Source organism: Cynocephalus volans, chromosome 7, assembly GCF_027409185.1.
Source record: "Cynocephalus volans isolate mCynVol1 chromosome 7, mCynVol1.pri, whole genome shotgun sequence".
Classification (NCBI taxonomy): domain Eukaryota; kingdom Metazoa; phylum Chordata; class Mammalia; order Dermoptera; family Cynocephalidae; genus Cynocephalus; species Cynocephalus volans.
This window is the reverse complement of record NC_084466.1, coordinates 113,491,556-113,511,670: the sequence shown is the minus strand read 5'-3', so window position 1 is coordinate 113,511,670 and position 20,115 is coordinate 113,491,556. Positions and strand designations below refer to the sequence as shown.

At 34.4% G+C, this 20,115-nt stretch overlaps 1 protein-coding gene across 10 annotated transcripts in view; it reads right to left on the bottom strand.

The window, feature by feature from the left end:
- Window positions 1-20,115, bottom strand: part of PCDH15 (protocadherin related 15) — an 801,855-nt gene that overhangs the window by 477,582 nt on the left and 304,158 nt on the right. For all 10 annotated transcript variants that reach the window (XM_063103018.1, XM_063103019.1, XM_063103017.1 and 7 more), the window contains one exon: window positions 12,454-12,573. In XM_063103018.1, the coding sequence (XP_062959088.1) occupies window positions 12,454-12,573 (120 nt within the window). The remainder of the gene's footprint in view (window positions 1-12,453; window positions 12,574-20,115) is intronic.

Sequence of the window (20,115 nt, the reverse complement as noted above, 5' to 3'; positions counted from 1 at the left end):
AAAGGACAGGACATTTTCCCCAGGCTATAGTCTTTGTTGTAAGATAAAGAATTGTAACACAGCCAGGTTCCTGGCTCAAAGACAGACAGGGTACTGATTGATATGTAAAGATACTGGGAAATTGCTGTAAGAAGAGAATGTTTGCTAAGATTAAGCCTTTGTTGGTTGATCCACTTAACTTCTTGAAAAATTGCATTATAGAGTGTCACCTTGCTTTTCTTACTGAATGTTACCAGCTTCTACTGTTAAACTTGTTAAATTATACTTAGCAAAATCCCCACCTATGTTCCCTTTCTGTACCTTCCTGGTCTGGAGAACAAATGCAGGAAGAGAACCTCAATTCATGGTTAATGTCCCAAATGTAAGGAATGCCTCACTCTTGAGGGCTCTGGGAGATTAATTCCTTTTGCGGGGCTTCTCACTGCTCAGAAGAGATGGGCTTTGAGTAATCTTTGGGGTCTCCATCACCCAGGGGTGACAAATCCATGGGAGGCAAAGCAACACCATATTCTAAGTATTTTTAGGCATTAAATACAAGTATGAACTTGAAACAGTGTATCATGATTAAAAATATTAGTTATAAGTTATTTTTTTCAGACTCCATACTTGCTGCTCACTAGTTAAGTCTTGTACCCTGACAGGGATTGAATTTCTTCCTGGTAACATGCAGGTCAAAAGGGCAACTTCTAAAGAGACTTCAAGCACTACTGCTCTGGTATAAGCAGCCTTCAGTGTTGTATCACTCTTGTATTTTAGTGCCACTTTGAAGACTGATAAAATAGTTTCACAATTACTACAATAAATCACTTTTACTTCCAGCACTGGAACTCTTTTGTTTGTTTGGTTGTTTTGTATAGTTGTGCTTGTGCTTGTGGGCATAATATGAAATACTTAGCTTGGATCTACATTAGATTATTCTAAAAGGAGGTGGGGAGGAGGAGGAGGAGAGGAAGGGTAAAAGAGAGGGGAAATAGAAGAAAAAAGAGCAGGAAGGAAGGAAGGAAGGAAAGAAGGAGAGGAGGGAGGGATGGGAAGTATGTGTCTGTGTCTACACCTTCAACTCAGCGTAAGTGTGTTACTAAGAATCACTTAGGAAGTGAGACTCAGTGAGAACACGGCTGACGCAAATCTCAGGCTCAGTCATAGGGTGTTGTTAGATGAACCTTCCATGTCTAGAACATGATCTCACTCTCTCTCCCTGTCCCTCTCTCTCTGTTTCTTTTTTGCTCTCTCTCTCACGCACATGCACATTACACACTGTATATGATTGACATACAGTTTTAAATGATTCATTCTGTGCTCATGTGAATGTTTTTGCAAATCTTTCTTGGAGGCAGTTATTTAAAAGTAAAAATTTTAAACATAAATACAGGAAATATATCAAGAAGGATATTTACAATTAAAAACAGACATTTGACATTTTTCCTAAATTTTTGCCTATTTAAGTATTGTTTATATCTATGAGTGGGACTCTCACTTATGACAGGGGATTGTAAAAAGGATGTAATCTAAATTTTTAAGTGATTATGGGAAATACTTCAGTTAAAATTGCCATTTATACTTTAAGACATATCTTAATGCTTTGTTATAGTGTTATTACATTTTAGTGACTCAATAACTATTGAAACAAATATCAGTTTCTGGCATACATATGGAAGATACTATAGGTGTCTTATCCAAAAGCCACCTCATGCCTAGACTCAGACTCCAGATTAGTTCAGATACCTGCTGGCTTTGAGCCTCAAGGGAGGCTATGTCTCTAACCAGGTTGAGTCTTGACTAATCTAATCCAACCATGCTACTTTCATTCTCTTTACCAGGAATTATTTTGGAAATATACATGTGATCCAATGCTGGGTAATGTGGAAGAATTTCCCTTATTGTAAAAACTGTTCCTTTTCCTTCTTATAGATGCTGCTGTAAGGACATGGAACCTGGAACTTCATCAGTGATTTTGGGGACTATTGATAAAACTAATTTAGAGAAGTATCTAACATGCTAATAATGGCAAGTATAAAATGAAAAGAGCCTGGATTTGCACTGTCTTTGAATTGTTAAACAAATCCTGATACAATCTTATCTCTGAACAACCAATTTATGGCAGATAATAAATGACCTTTTTGATTAAGATATCTTATTTCTGTTTTCTAAGTTTTGAGGCTGAAAGCACTTAGACGATTATCACCTATGTGTCCTTACACTGTAGTCCTCTTTCCCATACTGGCCATGGTTTTCAAACCTGACATTTGCTCCAAATAAGAGCCTAAACATTCCATTGCTCATTTCTCTGTGTGGCAAATTTTGTAAATCTACTTAGTAGAACCTTCTTTGTTATAGAATTTAGGATTAAATTTTTAATGTGCTATTACATTTTTTTTTTTCCAAACAACACTTGTTATTTGTGTATTTTCTGTTTTGCTTAAGGAGCTTGGTCTATGATATACAAATACTTATCTTTTTTATCTCTAGCAAAGGAACTCAATGGACGTTTGTGATCCTTTATAGTAGTGTTAATAGTTTTCATTGGACAATTGTAGAATTATTACAAACAACAGAGCTAGTAGTTAATAATTTTATTCCTCTTCATAGCAGTTTTAAATTGAACTTAATTCTTATTAGCTAAATCCATATTTTACAGATATCTGAGATTTTCCTTTTATTAGATGTTTTATAAATACTTGTATTCCGAGAAACATAAAGAGAGTAGATGATTTATGATCAATGCGGCTTCTGAAATGTTGCATATGGAAGGTCTCTGTATTAAAATTAACTAATTCATTAATTAAACAAGAATTTACTGAGCATACATTGTCTCTAAAACATAGAATAATAATCAAGAATTAAAAGCAAAAGTGAATTATCTTTAGGATACTCTTTCTTTTCCCTTTAAATCAACCTTAAGTAAATGCCCTGATTTAATGATATTTCTAAAGCATTTACCTAAGGATTAAAAAAAGCTAAACTCAATGACAATGTAGTAGTTTTTTTGTATTGTTTTGTTTTGTTTTAAATATTACATGATAAATTCATGAGGGGATGGGACAATGATTCTGAAAGTTTAGAGTACATAAGGATCATAAACATGTGCCATTTAGATTGTAAATTCGTAACATCTATTCCCCAACATTCCAGAAATTCTCAGGAGTTTCATTTCTAATAAACTGACAAGGTGATCCTTATGAAGATGGTTCAGATTTTACTTAGAGAAACAGTGGAATAGGAGGTAACCCTAGGAGTGAGACTGCACTCTCTCTCTCTCTTCCTACTTTTTTCTTTATCTTTCTTTCTTTTTTTCTTTTTTTTCCTCTCATTTTTATAGCTTTGGTCCACCACAAAAGAAGAGTGTGGGAACAGATCAATGTTCAGTTCTGCAAGCAATGTAACATTTTTAAAGCAAGGCCATTTTCCCCCTTGTGATAGTCTGGACACTTCTCTGTAGAACACAAAACTGGTACTGGTTTCATTGGGTGATGGGAATTTAATTGCTGACCTCTACTTGCACTGTGTTAATAAAGGAAATCCAACTGTAGCTAAATCTCTAATACCCACAGTCCTCAAACGTCTGACCTCCACTAAGAAAGGTCCACTCACAACTTCCTGGCAGTTCAGGGACTTAACAGTTGTCAGACAAGGGATGATGTTCCGTTCAGTAAAATGATGGCAGAGGACAGTTAAAGCAATTCTGTCACTATTGGAAGGACAAGAAATAGGGTAGGAGGCAGGTGTAATGCCCACACCCCCACACATCCACACTCAAATCGGAAGGGAGGGGGAAGAAATGTTGACACTCTAGTAACTCTGTTTCCCCAGATGACTCCACTCCCTCATTAACCCTTTTTATTAGTATGTGTGAAGGAGGGTTAGTACAGTTTAGATAAAATGACAGCTCTCTGCAGGAGGTGTTAGGTCCCGCAGTTTACAAATATTTATATATATTGTTTGTAATATTCCCCATTCAACTGTAAGCACTAGAAATCCAGTTCAAAATAAGAGGTTTTTTTAAAGATACGCACACACACACACACACACACACACACACACACACACACACACACACACACACACACACACAAACTTCCTGGTTATCTAAGGATAAAACCAAGGTACAAATGTGCCTCACAAGGCCTATAACTGGGAAGTGGCGCGAATTCAGGTAACAAGGCTTCTCTGTCTCTCAGAGGTTATAAATTCCCTTATCTCTTACTTCCAATAAACAGCATCAATGTCCTAATCAGTCTCTATTTAGCTTTAAACTTGCCTCTGACTAAACCAGGCTACGATGCCATCAGCTGCTGGTCAATCTATAGGTTAGTTGTCATTGGTTGCGTGTCACTCCTAAGCTAATTACCTGAAGTGAAAAGTAGAGGAGTAAGCAAGATTACAGGGTCCTTGTCCATTTAATTGATACTGTGATTTGAGCAGGCAACATTAAATTAGTTCCTAATAGAAAGTACCAAAATTCTGATCATTCGTTCCGTGTTTCATACAAATTTATTCCTCCTCCACCACACAAAAACATGTGACCATATATGAGTGTTTAAGGATACATTAAAGATTACAATGAAGTTCATTTAACCTTGTTCTAAGCTCTCTTCCAGGAAATTGCATTTAGAAGTGCTAAGTTGGCTTCAGATGCGTGCATGTTAAAATGTTAAGAGGTCTCAGATGTGGAGTGAAAAGACCTAGGTTCAAAGCTTAACACAAAAAAGGACTTTAGACAATGATAACTAAATATAAGTGCTTATTGAAAAATGAAAATATTATGACTTCATGGGAACATGAGACTCTTATGATATAATGCACCCTGTAAAGCATGATTAGAGTATAATTTTCTTAGTAACCTACCTAAGAAAAACTAATCACTGTTTTTGCTTAGCCTGAAATATTTTAATAACATTGGAAATTTGGACTTTGATTTATATGCAAAACTACTTTAGGATGGTGATTTGTTAAAAACCTTTTGCATTTGAACTGTGGTTTTAACTTCCTGACTCAGGAAATTCAAATGTATTACATGCTTACACATTAAAAAAGAAATTATGGCTCATTTTTTCTCAATTCTCTCAAAGCTATAGGGAGTCAAGCACACTACAAAAGAAGGACAATCTACTCAGCAGGAGTTGTTAAAAGATGTTACCACTCACTGAAACACTTCTCTAATACCTCCAAGAAAGAAGCTGCCTATGCATATTGCTGAAATGTCCTCAGTGTTTTTCAGAGTGTCAAAAATAGTCAATAAAAATGCTATGCTGCTTCCTTAGTCCACTGGAGACTGCTACAAGAGATATGTCTTCAGTTTCCTCCTTATCACTTTAGGTCAGAACACTTAAAATACTGAATAAATATCATTCCAGTATGACATTAAAAAAAAGATTAAGATAAGCAAAGAGATATAATTTATTTTATGAATAGTTTTCTCAATATTGCTAACAATGAGTTTTAAAATATCAGAATAATACTTATTAGTTTTGTATTTTTCAATATAAGATAAATTCTCAGAAATGAAAGTTTCTGGATAGTATGTTCTGACCCATTTCAAAGAGGTTTTTTTTTTCTTTTTTCCTAAACTATCTATTAGTTCAATGCATTATTGACAATCTTACATTGTATTACCATAAAGGCATTAAAAACAAGTATTTTGCAATAACTCTGATGAGCATAGTACAAATCTCTTAGAAACCAAACTTCCCTCTTTAAAGGCCTGACAGTTCACACCGTTCAGTAGACATTTTCTATTACCAAGTCCCAATAGATGACTCAGCTTGTCCTTAATGAATAAAAGGTGACAGTGAGAAAATGGACTTTCGTCGTTCAGAGAAAAATAAAAAGAATGTCTCTTCTTCCCTTGAAGAAAAGGAGGAACTAACAAAGATTCTTTGCTTGACCAAAATTAGTCAGGTTTTTGAATTTTTTCCTAGGTCCATCTGTGTCCTTCTTCATAAAATTCAGTTTTAGCAATTGACACTGCTATGTTAGTTTAGTAATAACTCCACCCTTTATCTGATCACTCTTGATATCTGATCAAGTTCCTCATCTCCACCATCCCCCAGGTGATGTCTGATCATCCCAGCCTGTCTTTACACCAATCCTGACAGGTTGGTTTAACCAGAATCCCCCTTATCCCTGATGTTTCCTCTTAGTAATTTGCCATGCACTGACCACACACATATTATCATCCTTGGCTGTAAATTCACACTTGCCCCTGTTGTATGCTGAGATGACCCCAATCTCTCTCTCCCACTGCAAGACCTCATTGCAGGAGTCCTTATAACCATCATGATGGCCACGAATAAAGTATTTTCCTAACTGTGCTTACAAGTGTTCTTGAATATTGTTTTTTTCCTTTAACAACTGACTAGAAGACTTTTATAATGAGGTATTTGCTAAATTATTTTTTTCTGAATATACCAGCCAAGAAAGACAGCCTATGCTATGCTGTAGAGTCAATCCCCCTAATTTTTATGTCTTACTTAATTTACATATTTACACATCTCACACATATCAGCAGTTAGGCTCTGTTTATTGTTGTCATTCAGGTATTCAGGCTAATGTATGTTTTACCTCAACATGTTTTTCACCAAACACCACAGTAGTGGGAGAGGATATGATGACTTGTACATTGGTTCTTTGAGTTAACATTTCATTAGTAAAAGCAAGTAATTTCCTCCAAGTAAGAAAAGTGCATTCCTGGCATGTCTCCAAAGAGAGAGAAGAAATTATAGGTAAATAGCAAAATATTTTTGCTCTAAATTGGGTAAATCAATTCAGCAACTTTTTATTTTCAAACTTGTTCCATCTTTATATTAGAATATTATTCAGATTGCAATAAAATGAATGGCAAAAGAAAAGAAAATTTCCATTTTAACTATTCTGATTTTATTCACTGATTAAATAAAAGAGCTTTGTTATGGTGAAGTTTACAACATTTGGCTATATTTGAAATTTTATAATTTTGAATAGTAAAAATTCTGTGTCCTTTCTGCTACAGCTTAAATGTTCCCACAAAACACATATTGAAGCATAATTCCTATTGTAACATTATTAAGATGGTGGGAAATTAGTTAAGGTATTTGAAAGGTAAGGTAGGGCCTTTAAGAAGCAATTGGATCATGAGGGCATTGCCATTAATTCAGTCATGTATTAGTGGGTTAATGGATTAATGGATTATTAGGGAGCAGACTGGTGGCTTTATAAGAGAGAAAATGAACATGTTAACACACTGTCAGCCCTCCCTTCATGTTATTCCCTGCACTGCCTCAGGACTCTTCAGAGAGTAACCATTAGGAAGAAGGTCCTCAACAGACATGCTTCCCTGGATCTTGAGCTTCCCAGCCTCCAAAATTGTAAGATTATAAATTATGTTTCTTTGCAAATTCCTCAGTTTCAGGTATTTTGTTATAAGTTACAGAAAACAGACTAATAAAGAAATTGGTACCAGAAGTGGGGTGTTGCCTGATAAGAAATACCTTAAAATTTGGAAGTGGCTTTGGAACTGGGTAATGAGCAGAAGATAAAAGAATTTAGAGGAGCAGGCTAGAAAAAGCCTAGATTGTGGTGAGAGCTTAGAAAACAAGAAGACTAGGGAAAGTTTGAAACTTCTTACAGATTAGTTAAATGGTGGTGACCAGAATGCTCATAGAAATATTAATAGTAAAAGCCCTTATGAAGAATTCAACTCCTTGATTCCAAACTTGTGAGTGCCTAAGCAGAAGGTCCAGTTAAGTTGCTCCTGGATTATTAAGCCATAGAAACTGAAAGAAAACTGTGTTTTATTTTAAGCCACTAAGTTTATAATAGTTCGTTACATAGAAATAGATAACCAATACATTGTGCTATACCCTAAGACTTGTCTGAAGGATTGGTGGTGAGATAGAGTAGTGGTAATGAATAACTATTACATGTATTGAGTCTTCAATTTTATCATTTTGAGGTGATACTGCAGTTTGCTTTTCCCAATACTTAAGAAACACATTGGCAAGAGGATACCTTCACATATGTTCTTGAATTATCCCCTATTTATATATAGAGAGAGATTAACAGACACCTCAGTTACCAATGCTTCCTCTAATTCTGCCTTTCTTATAGAGAAAACAGCTTGAAGCAGACTTGAAATTTCAGTGTTTCTGTTTACAAACCAGTACAGGTGCCGAACCACCTGACAGCTCATCATTGCAGATCCACAGTTATGAAAGAAATAAACATGTGTTCTGGTTTTTTCATTAAATTTTGAAATGCTTCCACCATTGTTGTTATTTCCCAATATTTAGGAAAGTCAAAATGGATCAAAAGCAGAAATAAGTAAGAATGCTAGTCTTATAAAGATACATTAAATAAAGGAACTCATTGGAAATTAATAGTTCTTCTGCATTACTGATTAACTACATCTTGACTAGTCTTTCTACAAATAACACCTATAATCTCTGGACAAAATACAAAATAAATAAACAAATAAATAAAGATACCTGACATCCTTGGAAAGAGAAGCAAAGCACGCATATTCTAGAGGAAAGTGGAAACTTGGGAGGAGAGAAATCATAGGTGAGTTACCTGTTTTATGGCAGTTAGCCTGAGGGAAGGCTGAAATTACCACACTGGAAAAGTGAAAACTCTGATAGAAAGTCTAAAGTCTTTTTAACCTGAAGGATCAGTAGATTTTGGGACAACCAAAACTGATGGAAAGTAAGAGAGAAATGGTGGAATGAAGCCTAGAATGGAGTAGAAAAAATCCTACTTATAAACTTTGTTCAAATCTCTAGTTGATCTCTAAACAATACTTGCGTGGGGCAGAATACAAGCAGATTAACTAAGAAAAAGATATAGCGAATGGAGATTTGAGCTGCACTCAAGATAAACAGTTTTTAGTTTGAGTTCAACCAAATTGTCTGCTAAAACTACAGACAAACAAAAAGAAAACACTCCTCACAAGAATATAGCAGAATCAAGTGTCTCTCCACAACACAACATTTACAATATCCACGTTAACATCCAAAACAACTTGATGTGAGGAACCAGGAAATGTGGTCCCGTTTCAAGAGAGGAGACAGTCAAGGAAGACCAATGGTAGAACAAGCAGACAAGGATATTAAAGCAGCTATTATTACAGTTCCTGTGCTGAGGAATATAAAACAATATACTCATTATAAATGACAAGATGCAAAATCTGAGCAAAGAAATACAAACCATAAAAATACGGAAAATGTAGACCTGAAGAATACAATATGTGAAGTTAAAAAACAAAACAGACCATTGGATAAGCTTAACAACAGAATGATGATGGTAGAGGATGTAATGACCTTGAATGTAGATCCATAGAAATATCCAGTTTTCAGAAAAGTGATAAAAATGTATTATAAATAATTGAACAGAGCCCTAGGAACCTGTAGAACCATATCAAAATGCCCAAAAGGACTATAATTGGAGTCTGAGTTTGAGAAGAATCATGGAATTGTTCGAGAAAATGTTGAACAAATAATGACTAATAATTTCTTGAATTTGTGAAAGATGTATATTGAGAAATTTAAGAACCTCAGCAAACCATTCAAAAAAGGTAAGTATAAGAAAACTGCACCTTGACATGACATAGTCAAGTTACTAAGCACCCAAGATTTAAAAAAAAATTTGAAAACAGCGAGAGAAAAATGGCACATTACATACAAGAAATACGATTCAAATTTCCACTGACTTCTCTCATCAGAAACGCTGAAGGCCAGTGTTTAAAGTAATGGGAAAAATTAATTAGAAGTAATTTGCATTACTATAAAGAAGTAGTTACATTTGCAAATGTCTACAAGGATGAATCAGATCATGTAAGAGAGCAAAGCAACTGGGGTGTAAGTGTATTTACAGTACACACATTGCTTGAATTATAGGAGTGGTAGAGTTCAACTGTACCTGACTGTTGTGTTATTGGAAATCAGGACAGGTGTTCTCATATTTCTGTTTATCAAGAGAGGAGAGAAAGCTGGATTTGAATGTGAAATTGGCTCAGATGTTTAGATATTGGCTCAAATTTTGTTTAAAATAATTGGTACTCAAACAAAACATCTGTGAGTTGAATGAAACTCCAGGTCACTAATATGTGACTTCAGTAACTAATAACGAAGAATCAGATGGTAGAAACAAACAAACAGAGATTTTTAAGTAGAACAAACTAATCTACATTGTCCACAATTTACCAAACAGTGTAAAACTAATTTGAAAGAAATGATAATTGTAACAAAAGCCAGAGGTGACCAAATTTTGAAGTTAAATAGCATGTTTGTTACACATACAGTTTTGTTTTGAAATTAAGAAATAAGCAGAACATTATGATGCTATTAATATAAAAAGACTTACACAACCTTTTATAACAAGATTTAACAGTGGTAGAATCTAAAAATTGTCAGATATTTTCCTCAGAAGTCTTACAAGAAAATAAACTGGTACTGAGGTTTATCCTAAGTTTCTGTGATGGCTAAAGGTAGATTTTCTCCCTAAGGATGTGGCTGGTTTACATTTTCCCTTCCAGAATACCCTAAGTCAAGTGTTATGATGTCTTATTCTTTAGTCCCACTGAATCAGGACCATGCCCAGAGAATATTCTTTATTTATTCTACAGTGGTGCTACTTTGCTAAAACATATTTTTGTTTTTTCATAATTTTGAAACTTGTGACTGATTGGTTTATCCATTCTGTAGGTAGTAAAAGGTACATATTACCTGAGATGGCAAACCCACAAAATAAATTATTGCACAGCTAACAAGAAATTTTTGTCTCCCAAAACTTCTAACAGATAGCTTCTAAGTAATATATTTTTGTCTCAAACTATGTCTAAACCTTGGATAATTTTTTTTTTTTTTTTTTTTTTTTTTTTTAATGCAATGCAATAAGTATTTCCCTAAAGTATGTGAACTGACCACTCTGTACTTGCTGAGAGGTTTCACTTTCACAGCTTGGGGAGTAAAGATTAGGGATGACCTTCCTAAAGTGTAAGCTTGCAACATGGCACACATGTACAATGAATTCTTTAGAAAAAAATCCCTAAAGAGCAAACAAAATGAATGATTTAGAAATAGAATGTGCAGTCAGCCGTCTGTCTTTACTTTTAAGGAAAAAGTGTTTCTCTTGACCTTTCCTCCCCTGCTGTTTGATCCTTTCCACTTCATTTCTCGTATAATAATCCTTTATACTTACTGTCCTTCTCTGTCACATTCTCAGTATGTCCCCATCTCTTGCTTTTACTGCTTCTGACTACACACATATTGATATGCTCCCTTTTAGAGGAAAAAAGCAAGTGAATCAAAAAATTCCAAAACTTTTCCTTGAACCTGCTATCCCTATGAGCTTTTTTTCTTTTTTTAATTCTTATCCTTTAAATGTTTTGAAAATTTTAACACAGGTACTAGAACTATTTCATTAGAACACACAATAAAGTGAATGGAGTGCATGCTACTCTGAAGTTGGACTTAACGACTTTGTAATATCAGGCAAATCATTTCACCTATAAGCCTATTTTCTCCTCTATGCAATAGAGATGCTACTACTAACTGAGTTGTGAGAATAAAATGAGAAGATGCATTTATGAGTCACTTAATTCAGACAATCAATTCTTCATTGAGGTAGATCTTATTGTGAGTTCTCAGTCTCTGCAAATTCAACAGAGGTTTTTTTGTTTATTTGTTTTTCTGTTTGTTTAAAGCTTATATAAGACATAGAAAAGTGAAAAATAAGGACATACTGCTAACTCCATCTCTTTTTATATTCCTAATGTTAAGCATAAAAGAGAAGCTCACTAAAAATTAGTTTTAAAACTATGCTATGGGGAGACCATAGTATTCTGAGAAGCTGTGTTGGGAAAAGAGACGGGAGAATGGCAGATAGGACTTTCAGCACTTGCTTCAATTAAAACATTCTGATTTTGTCTCTCTTATGTGTAATGTATAACATACCGTTGGAAGAAATTATTTCACAGCCTAAAAAAAGAACATAGCAATCCTCTGGTCTGTTGCAAAAAAAAAAAAAAAAAAAAGTGTGGAGGTGGGTGGGGCTATAGCTAGAGGCTTTGTCCTGTACTACAGCTCAATTTTCCCATGTATTTGGTGTGTGTTTGTGTGGGGAGCTGGCAGTGCTGGTTTTAATTAGCAAGTTCCATAAAGCACACGCATCACAATGATTATATCATTTCCGATGTTTTGTTCAGATTGCTTAGGAGTTCACAAACATACTGAAAATTTAGTGAATATGACATACCTAAAATACATTTTAAACTTTTATCTACAATCACCACCAAAAATTAGCTTTTAAAATACAGAACACATATTTTAAAATAATGCAATTTTAAGACACTTTTTAATAATAGTATCATTGCTAATGTGCCTTCAGGAGCTGAGTAATAGAATAATACAGTATCAGCTGAAAGAAGCATTAATTATATTCCTCATCGTAAAATCATATTGCAAGTGGGTATTTACATACCGGATCATCTGGATTATACTGAATAACATATTCGATCTGTCCATTTGGGCCATCATCTATATCCGTAGCTCCATTGTCTCCTGAAAATCCTGTAAATATCGTGGTGCCTACTGGAGTGAGCTAAAAGGAAAATAAAAGAAAAAAGCTGTTCATTCTCATTTTGTCAGCTGCATACCAGAAGTGTTCCAGCACAAAAAAACCCACCCTTTATTACACAAAGAAGGAAAATAGGCTGCTGCCCACAGTACAAAGCTGATGCATTTCCAGAGAACACTTGTGAACTTTACATCCGTGTTTTTGCAATGTCTGAAATTTCCAACTTCATGGTCCTTGCTTAGGGCCAAGAAATAGAAGGCCCTGACTCAGTGTGAAGTGCATTTGGACCATTTCATAACCATTAGCATCAAAGAATCCATGGAGAAAATGCATTTGTTGTTCCTCCTTATAAATCTTGATGCAGTAAGTTATGTACAAGATAGAATTTAAATGATACGAGAAAGTTAGTTTCTGTCTTTCAAGATCAAAAAACATTTCAGAGAGAGCAAGGAAATCCAGTTTGGTAATTATACACAAGTGGCAAGTTTTCGGAAGTGAATTTGGGGGAATGAATGTCTTGTTTATCAGAGGAGAAAGCTGAGACTGTCTTCAGTGCTTATAATACCCGCTGAGTAGAAAGCTGTCATGTGACTAGAGTTGGAGAGATGGTCACATCTTTTCATTTTAGATTAAAACAAGAACAACAGAACTTAATATGTGTGACATATAAAACCATGACTTCGCATTCAACCTAAATGGTTAGCCTTAATTCTTACTGATCTGTACCGGAGAATCACTGTTAGTTTCTCTTACCTGTAGGTTTTTGCACAATGAACTGCTATAGCCAGAGCCATTTTTCTCCATCCTCCCTTCCCAGTTCTCAAGCTTTAGTTGGAACCCTGCTCATTAGTTACGTTTGAGTGTAGATAACACCTTTTCCTATACCATCCCTGATATAGCATTCCCCACTCCAAGCCAGAATATGGTGCCCTTTTTCTTGTGCTTACATTTTACACTTTACTTCTGTAATTATTGCATTATTACAATAAATAAAATCATTTTTGCAATAAACATAAGCTCTGTGCCTCTGCAGAGCATGTACTTATTAATTTTGTTTGAAGATTTGTTTTGCTAGTTTTGGAATGGGATTCCTTCATGGAGAAACAGTTCAAGAGAAAAAAAAAAAAGGTTGCCTCATTCACCTCGATTTTTATGGGCTACAACCTCAAATGTCTACAGGGATCCTTCAGGTAATGTGAAGCCAGCCTGATGGAAATGGTGGCAAAGGGGGAGGGCATACCCTCTCCAAGTTGATAGCCGCTACTCAGCCCCAGCATGTTCTTACCATAGTGGGATATGATGCCAAAGTTAGTAGGTATTCAAAGATTCTAATTTCATAAGGAATCTCTTGATTTTAAGGTTGACACCAGCTTTTAGAAAACTAAACTATGAATGGGACAAACAAAATATATCTATTTGCCCAGCAGCCATACTAGTTAGCAACCTCTAACTTATAAAATAATATAAATATGGTTAAAGAAATAAAACATATGTATAAGGAAGTTGGGTATTTATAAAGCCAGTCCTCCTGGCAGGCAATTTTAAAAGCAACTTTAGCGAGCAAAGACTGAGTGAGAAGAGATGGTTTAAGTAATACATGTAAGAACACTGAGAGACCATGGGGGATAGATTTTAAAAAATGCTTGTTAATTAAATGGCTTCCAAGCTGACATCATTTTTTTTTTTAAATGCATTCCCTGTTCCAAAAGACATCATTCTCTCTTATAAAGTTTCTCCCATTCCTACGTAGCAATGCTTTGATTTTTTGTCTTATTTTATTTATTTGAATTGACAAATATTGTGTGTGTGTATATAAATATATGTGTATATATATGTGTATATAAATATATATATATATAATTCATGTACAACATGTTGATTTGTAATACGTATGCATTGTGGAATGGCTAAATCAAGCTAATTAACATATCCATTACCTCACTTTTTTTTTTAATGGTGAGAACACTTAAAATATATTCTCTTAGTAATTTTCAAAAATATGTTGTTGTTAAGTATAGTCACCGTGTTGTACAATAGATCCCTTGAATTTATTCATCCTACCTAACTAAAATTTTGTAACCTCTGACAATCTCCAACCCCCCCAGCCCCCATCTTTCACCGCCTGGTATCCACCCTTCTGCTCTCTACTTCTATGAGTTCAACTTTTTTCCTATGTATTCATACAAGTGAGATCATGTGGTATTTGTCTTTCTGTGTCTAGCTTATTTCACTTAATATAATACCATCCAGTTTCATCCATGACTTTTAAATTATGAAATTTTAAAATTGGATGACAATGATTTGTTTCCAGATATCCAATAAAAGAAATTTAAAATATTTAATCGAAGATCTTGTTTCCAAAAAACATAATAGTGTCATGGAGTTGAACTAAAAAATCAAAACAAAGAAAACAAAAAACAAAATGAAACAAACAAACCGGAACAACTGTGAACAATATTACCTGTGCAAGTTTTCAAACAAAAAGTGTACTCATCCCTTTCGGTCTACTTACTGAAGCAGCTTATACTGTTGGACCACATTCATTTTAGAGTAAGATCCTTAAGCCAAGGGCAATACAATTGGTATTGTGTAGAAGAAAGAAGAAAGCCAGGGAGAACTCAGATCATATGCCAGACTATTAAAGATCAGTGAGTAGGCTGGAAGCCAGAGAAGCAACCACTTTACAACAAAAAGTGAATGGAAAGTGTTCTGTGAACAGTAGCAGTAATTTTCCCTACCTAATCAATTCTGCAGGTCCATTTAATATGTACCTTAAAGGACAATTTGCTATAATTTGTAACATTTTTAAAAATATATATATATCAACTCATATTACTAAAACCATTTATTTTTTTCTCTTTTAACAAGTTTTTTTTTTAATTGGAAGAAAGAAAGGTTGAAGAGGAATAAGGAGTCCCTCACTTATTCATTATGAAATATGTGACTTAAATCTGTGACTGTATATCAAAGAGCTATTAAAAATAAAATGAAGAAAGAAAAGAAAAACCTTATCACTCTCTCATCTGATAATTTCTCAATTGGTCTACCATTCTACTGCACTTTTACTACACAGCAACATTATTTTCCTTTGGAAATTTTAAGTTATGTAAAGAGAGGCTGAGTAAAGAGAGGCTGACAGTTTCTTTCACGCTGGTTAGATAATGTAAATTCAATTTAACTAAATATACGTAAAGCTTAAAGTGTTATCTATATATGTGGGGTGACGAGGGAGAACTAATCTGGCATGTGAGTCCCTGAATCAAGAATGTAAATGAAACCACTTGATTATTTAGTTAATAGAATGATAATTGTTATAGGAAAATAATTGTTTTTCATCAAGGAGAAAATAAATCATAATATTGCCAAATCTCAAAATCATTTTTTAATTTTCCTGATCTTATTCAATATTTATATGACAGAAGTTTGTTGGAATAAATGGTTTGAATGATTTTGCCTCTCACAATGCAGTATTTGCAAATCCAAAGGCATATTTGGAATTCAAAAACCCAAACTGTGAAAAAGATCTATAGCTTTCTCTAGAGCTCCTTTTATTATTATTTTTTTGAAACTAATAAACTGCAACATAAAATTACTATGGTGCCTTAATATATTACCATCAGTTAATGTTTTTCTTCATCACACATTCATAAATAGGTATAACTAATTTCTGATATCTAATCCTTCAATATAAACCCTGCATTGTATTTCTTCGATGGCCTTTAAAAAATACCCTTTTAAAAAAGTACAAAGTCCGTTGAAGATTGATGTGAGACTATAGGTAAAAAACAGGCTATGACAGTTTGTTTGTGGTTGCAATTTTAAGGTTAATCCAAAGAATAATTCAACTTCAATTGCTCTCATTTCAGGATTTGAGATTATTTTGGGTTGCCACACATAATTTTCCACAACAGAACTTATGTAGTCATACGTATTTTTATTACTCTTGCAAACTGCAAGTAGAAATAAGTTTCTACAATAAATTCTATTAGTTGATACCTTTGAATGGAAAATAAAAAAGAAGTAACTGCTTAACCATGGAATAGAGAAAAAAGCTTACCATTTCTAAAACATCATATAGAGGTGATAAATCATCTCTAAATGGAATTTTAAACTCTAAAGGGAATTTTAGGTCCTTTGATAATTAAATGAAAAGCACCAGCAGAACAGTAAAAGATTTCAGCATCTTCTTTCATTCATAGTGTTCTCCTTGTTTACAATTTCAGCAAAAACTAAAGATTTCTCCCCAATTTTGAGAATATCATATTCTGTTGTTGATAGTGGAGAATGGGCAGACTCGGGCCGTGTACTAAGTTATTAGCTCAGCATTTACACAGACTAGTGAGTTTTCCTCTCTCTTCTACAGTTGTACCGTTAGGCCAAACATCTTAGCACAGATTGTCCCTGTTTATTTCCACTACTAGAATACACAAATATCCACACACAGACATACACATGTAAAATGCAATACTAAAACGGATCAATAATTGGGCTGCACACATTTATTCATGATCTACCACTCAGCGGATCTGATCTGATATAGGCTAGGGTTTGGAATGCTCGAAACAAACATGGGACAAACAGCTGAGAACAAAGATTAGCATTATGTGCAAACATGGGAGATCTGAAGAGACTGAAGAGACTAAAAAGGCTCCAGTGAAAAGGCCTACACCAGACACAAACAAGCAGGAGAAAATAGGAGCCCAAAATTAGTTTTAAAAAACAGCAGATTTCATCATCCAATTTCATTCATTTTATTTATTTATATACCCACAAGAAATATGTTCATAACTATGGACACACACATAAACACATGTGTATTACATAAATAGAAATACATGAACACATCACCATTACTTATCCTCACTATAGGAGACATAGAACACTAGTGCTTTGTGAATTTCTGAATATTTTGTAGGGGTTGAACATCTTCACATGACAGTCAGATTGTCTATTATAGTCTGTGTTGCTCTATACATTATTATTCACAGTGTTCAAGGCACATCTGTCATGCAGATGGTTATGTTCTGTACCCTTTAACATTTCAACAAGTCTCAGAAATATAAATTTGGTTTTCTGAAGGGCATTCTATGCATGGGATGATGATTAGCTTGGGCAGCTGCCTGCGCGTGTCACTTACTTATTCTTGTCTTTTTCCATGATTGATTTTATACAGCTATTGGGAAGTACATAAAATGCATACATGAATTCAAATGTAAAAGTTAAAGAAAATCACAAGCAAGAAAGTTAAATATTTCAAGAAATTTCTAATAGTAAGAGAAATTAGAATGTGAATATAAAAGGTGAGTAGTTCTTTGCTTATTATCCAGTTATTTTGTGAGACTTACCTACTTAAGACAACTGCAAAATTATAAACAATCCTCCAAAGAAAGAATATTTGTCCTCACTAATCTTATTAACAACATTTTTTTTCACAGAATTATTGTATTTGCTGTTTCATATAGGTACAATCAGTTATCTCATTATGTGGTAATTATGCTTTGCAAAGTCATCAAGAACTCTAAATTAATGAATACTGAAACATTGCTTTTAAGAGGATTTGGTTCTTGCAAAGCCTCTGGTTACAACATTTTTATCAACTGATCAATATGTAACCTTGTTTTTCTTTTATGTGTTTCTGTTTAAAGACAACTTATTTACTGTATTTTTTTTTATTTATTAACATTTAACTCACACCTAACAGCACTATAACTCACACTTGAATGAAGTTTATCTGACACACGCCTTTTCTCCATAAGGCATATCACAGTCTTCATGTATTTATTCAGCAAGTCAGCACTGTGCTCAGAGGTCATTTTATTTTCTTTATTTTTTTTCTTTATTTTTTTCTTTCTTTCTTTTTTTATCTTTCATATGTTTATTGGCCATCTGTATATCTTCTTTTTTTCTTTTTAATTTTATTTTGTCGATATACATTGTGGCTGATTATTGCTCCCCATCACCAAAACCTCCCTCCCTTCTCCCTTCCCCCTCTCCCCCCCAACAATGTCCTTTCTGTTTGCTTGTCGTGTCAACTTCAAGTAGTTGTGGTTGTTATATCTTCTCCCCCCCCCCCCCGGTTTTGTGTGTGTATGTGTGTGTGTGAATTTATATATTAATTTTTAGCTCCCACCAATAAGTGAGAACATGTGGTATTTCTCTTTCTGTGCCTGACTTGTTTCACTTAATATAATTCTCTCGAGGTCCATCCATGTTGTTGCAAATGGCAGTATTTCATTCGTTTTTATAGCTGAGTAGTATTCCATTGTGTAGATGTACCACATTTTCCGTATCCACTCTTCTGATGATGGACATTTGGGCTGGTTCCAACTCTTGGCTATTGTAAAGAGTGCTGCGATGAACATTGGGGAACAGGTATACCTTCGACTTGATGATTTCCATTCCTCTGGGTATATTCCCAACAGTGGGATAGCTGGGTCGTATGGTAGATCTATCTGCAATTGTTTGAGGAACCTCCATACCATTTTCCATAGAGGCTGCACCATTTTGCAGTCCCACCAACAATGTATGAGAGTTCCTTTTTCTCCGCAACCTCGCCAGCATTTATCATTCAGAGTCTTTTGGATTTTAGCCATCCTAACTGGGGTTAGATGGTATCTCAATGTGGTTTTGATTTGCATTTCCCAGATGCTGAGTGATGTTGAGCATTTTTTCATATGCCTGTTGGCCATTTGTGTATCTTCCTTAGAGAAATGCCTACTTAGCTCTTTTGCCCATTTTTTAATTGGGTTGCTTGTTTTCTTCTTGTAAAGTTGTTTGAGTTCCTTATATATTCTGGATATTAATCCTTTGTCAGATGTATATTTTGCAAATATTTTCTCCCACTCTGTTGGTTGTCTTTTAACTCTTTTAATTGTTTCTTTTGCTGTGCAGAAGTTTTTTAGTTTGATATAATCCCATTTGTTTATTTTTCCTTTGGTTGCCCGTGCTTTTGGGGTCGTATTCATGAAGTCTGTGCCCAGTCCTATTTCCTGAAGTGTTTCTCCTATGTTTTCTTTAAGAAGTTTTATTTTAAACAACAGGATCACCAACAGAAGGCACAAAAAATGTTAAAAATGTGGCATTAAATAGACTGCAAAAAGGACACTTGTTTACAGTGTAAAAGCTGAAACAAGGTGGCAGAGCCTAACCTTGTTTGTCCTCATGTGAAAATACTCACATCCAGTGACAAATTTTTTACCACTCTGAGCTCATCTGCAAATGACCACAAGAGCACCACGAGTATTGATTTTGTAGTTATGAACATATTTAGCAAGTAAGATAATTTATAAATAAGGAATCTGTGCATAATGAAGATAGGCTACACATAACGGACAATACTAGCACTTTATTTGTAGTGTGGCTGAGAGACCCAATGAACCAGAAATTATGAGATGGAAGTTTGAGTATTTACCTCTGTGATCCCTGTTCTTTTACATAGCTCCTCTGAAACCCAATTTTCTTCCTGTCACCATTAAAGTTGTATTAAACTGCTCATGAGGCACCATTTTAGATCTGTATTTTGATTGTTTATTAAAAAATTAAATAAATGGAAAGATATACAATGTC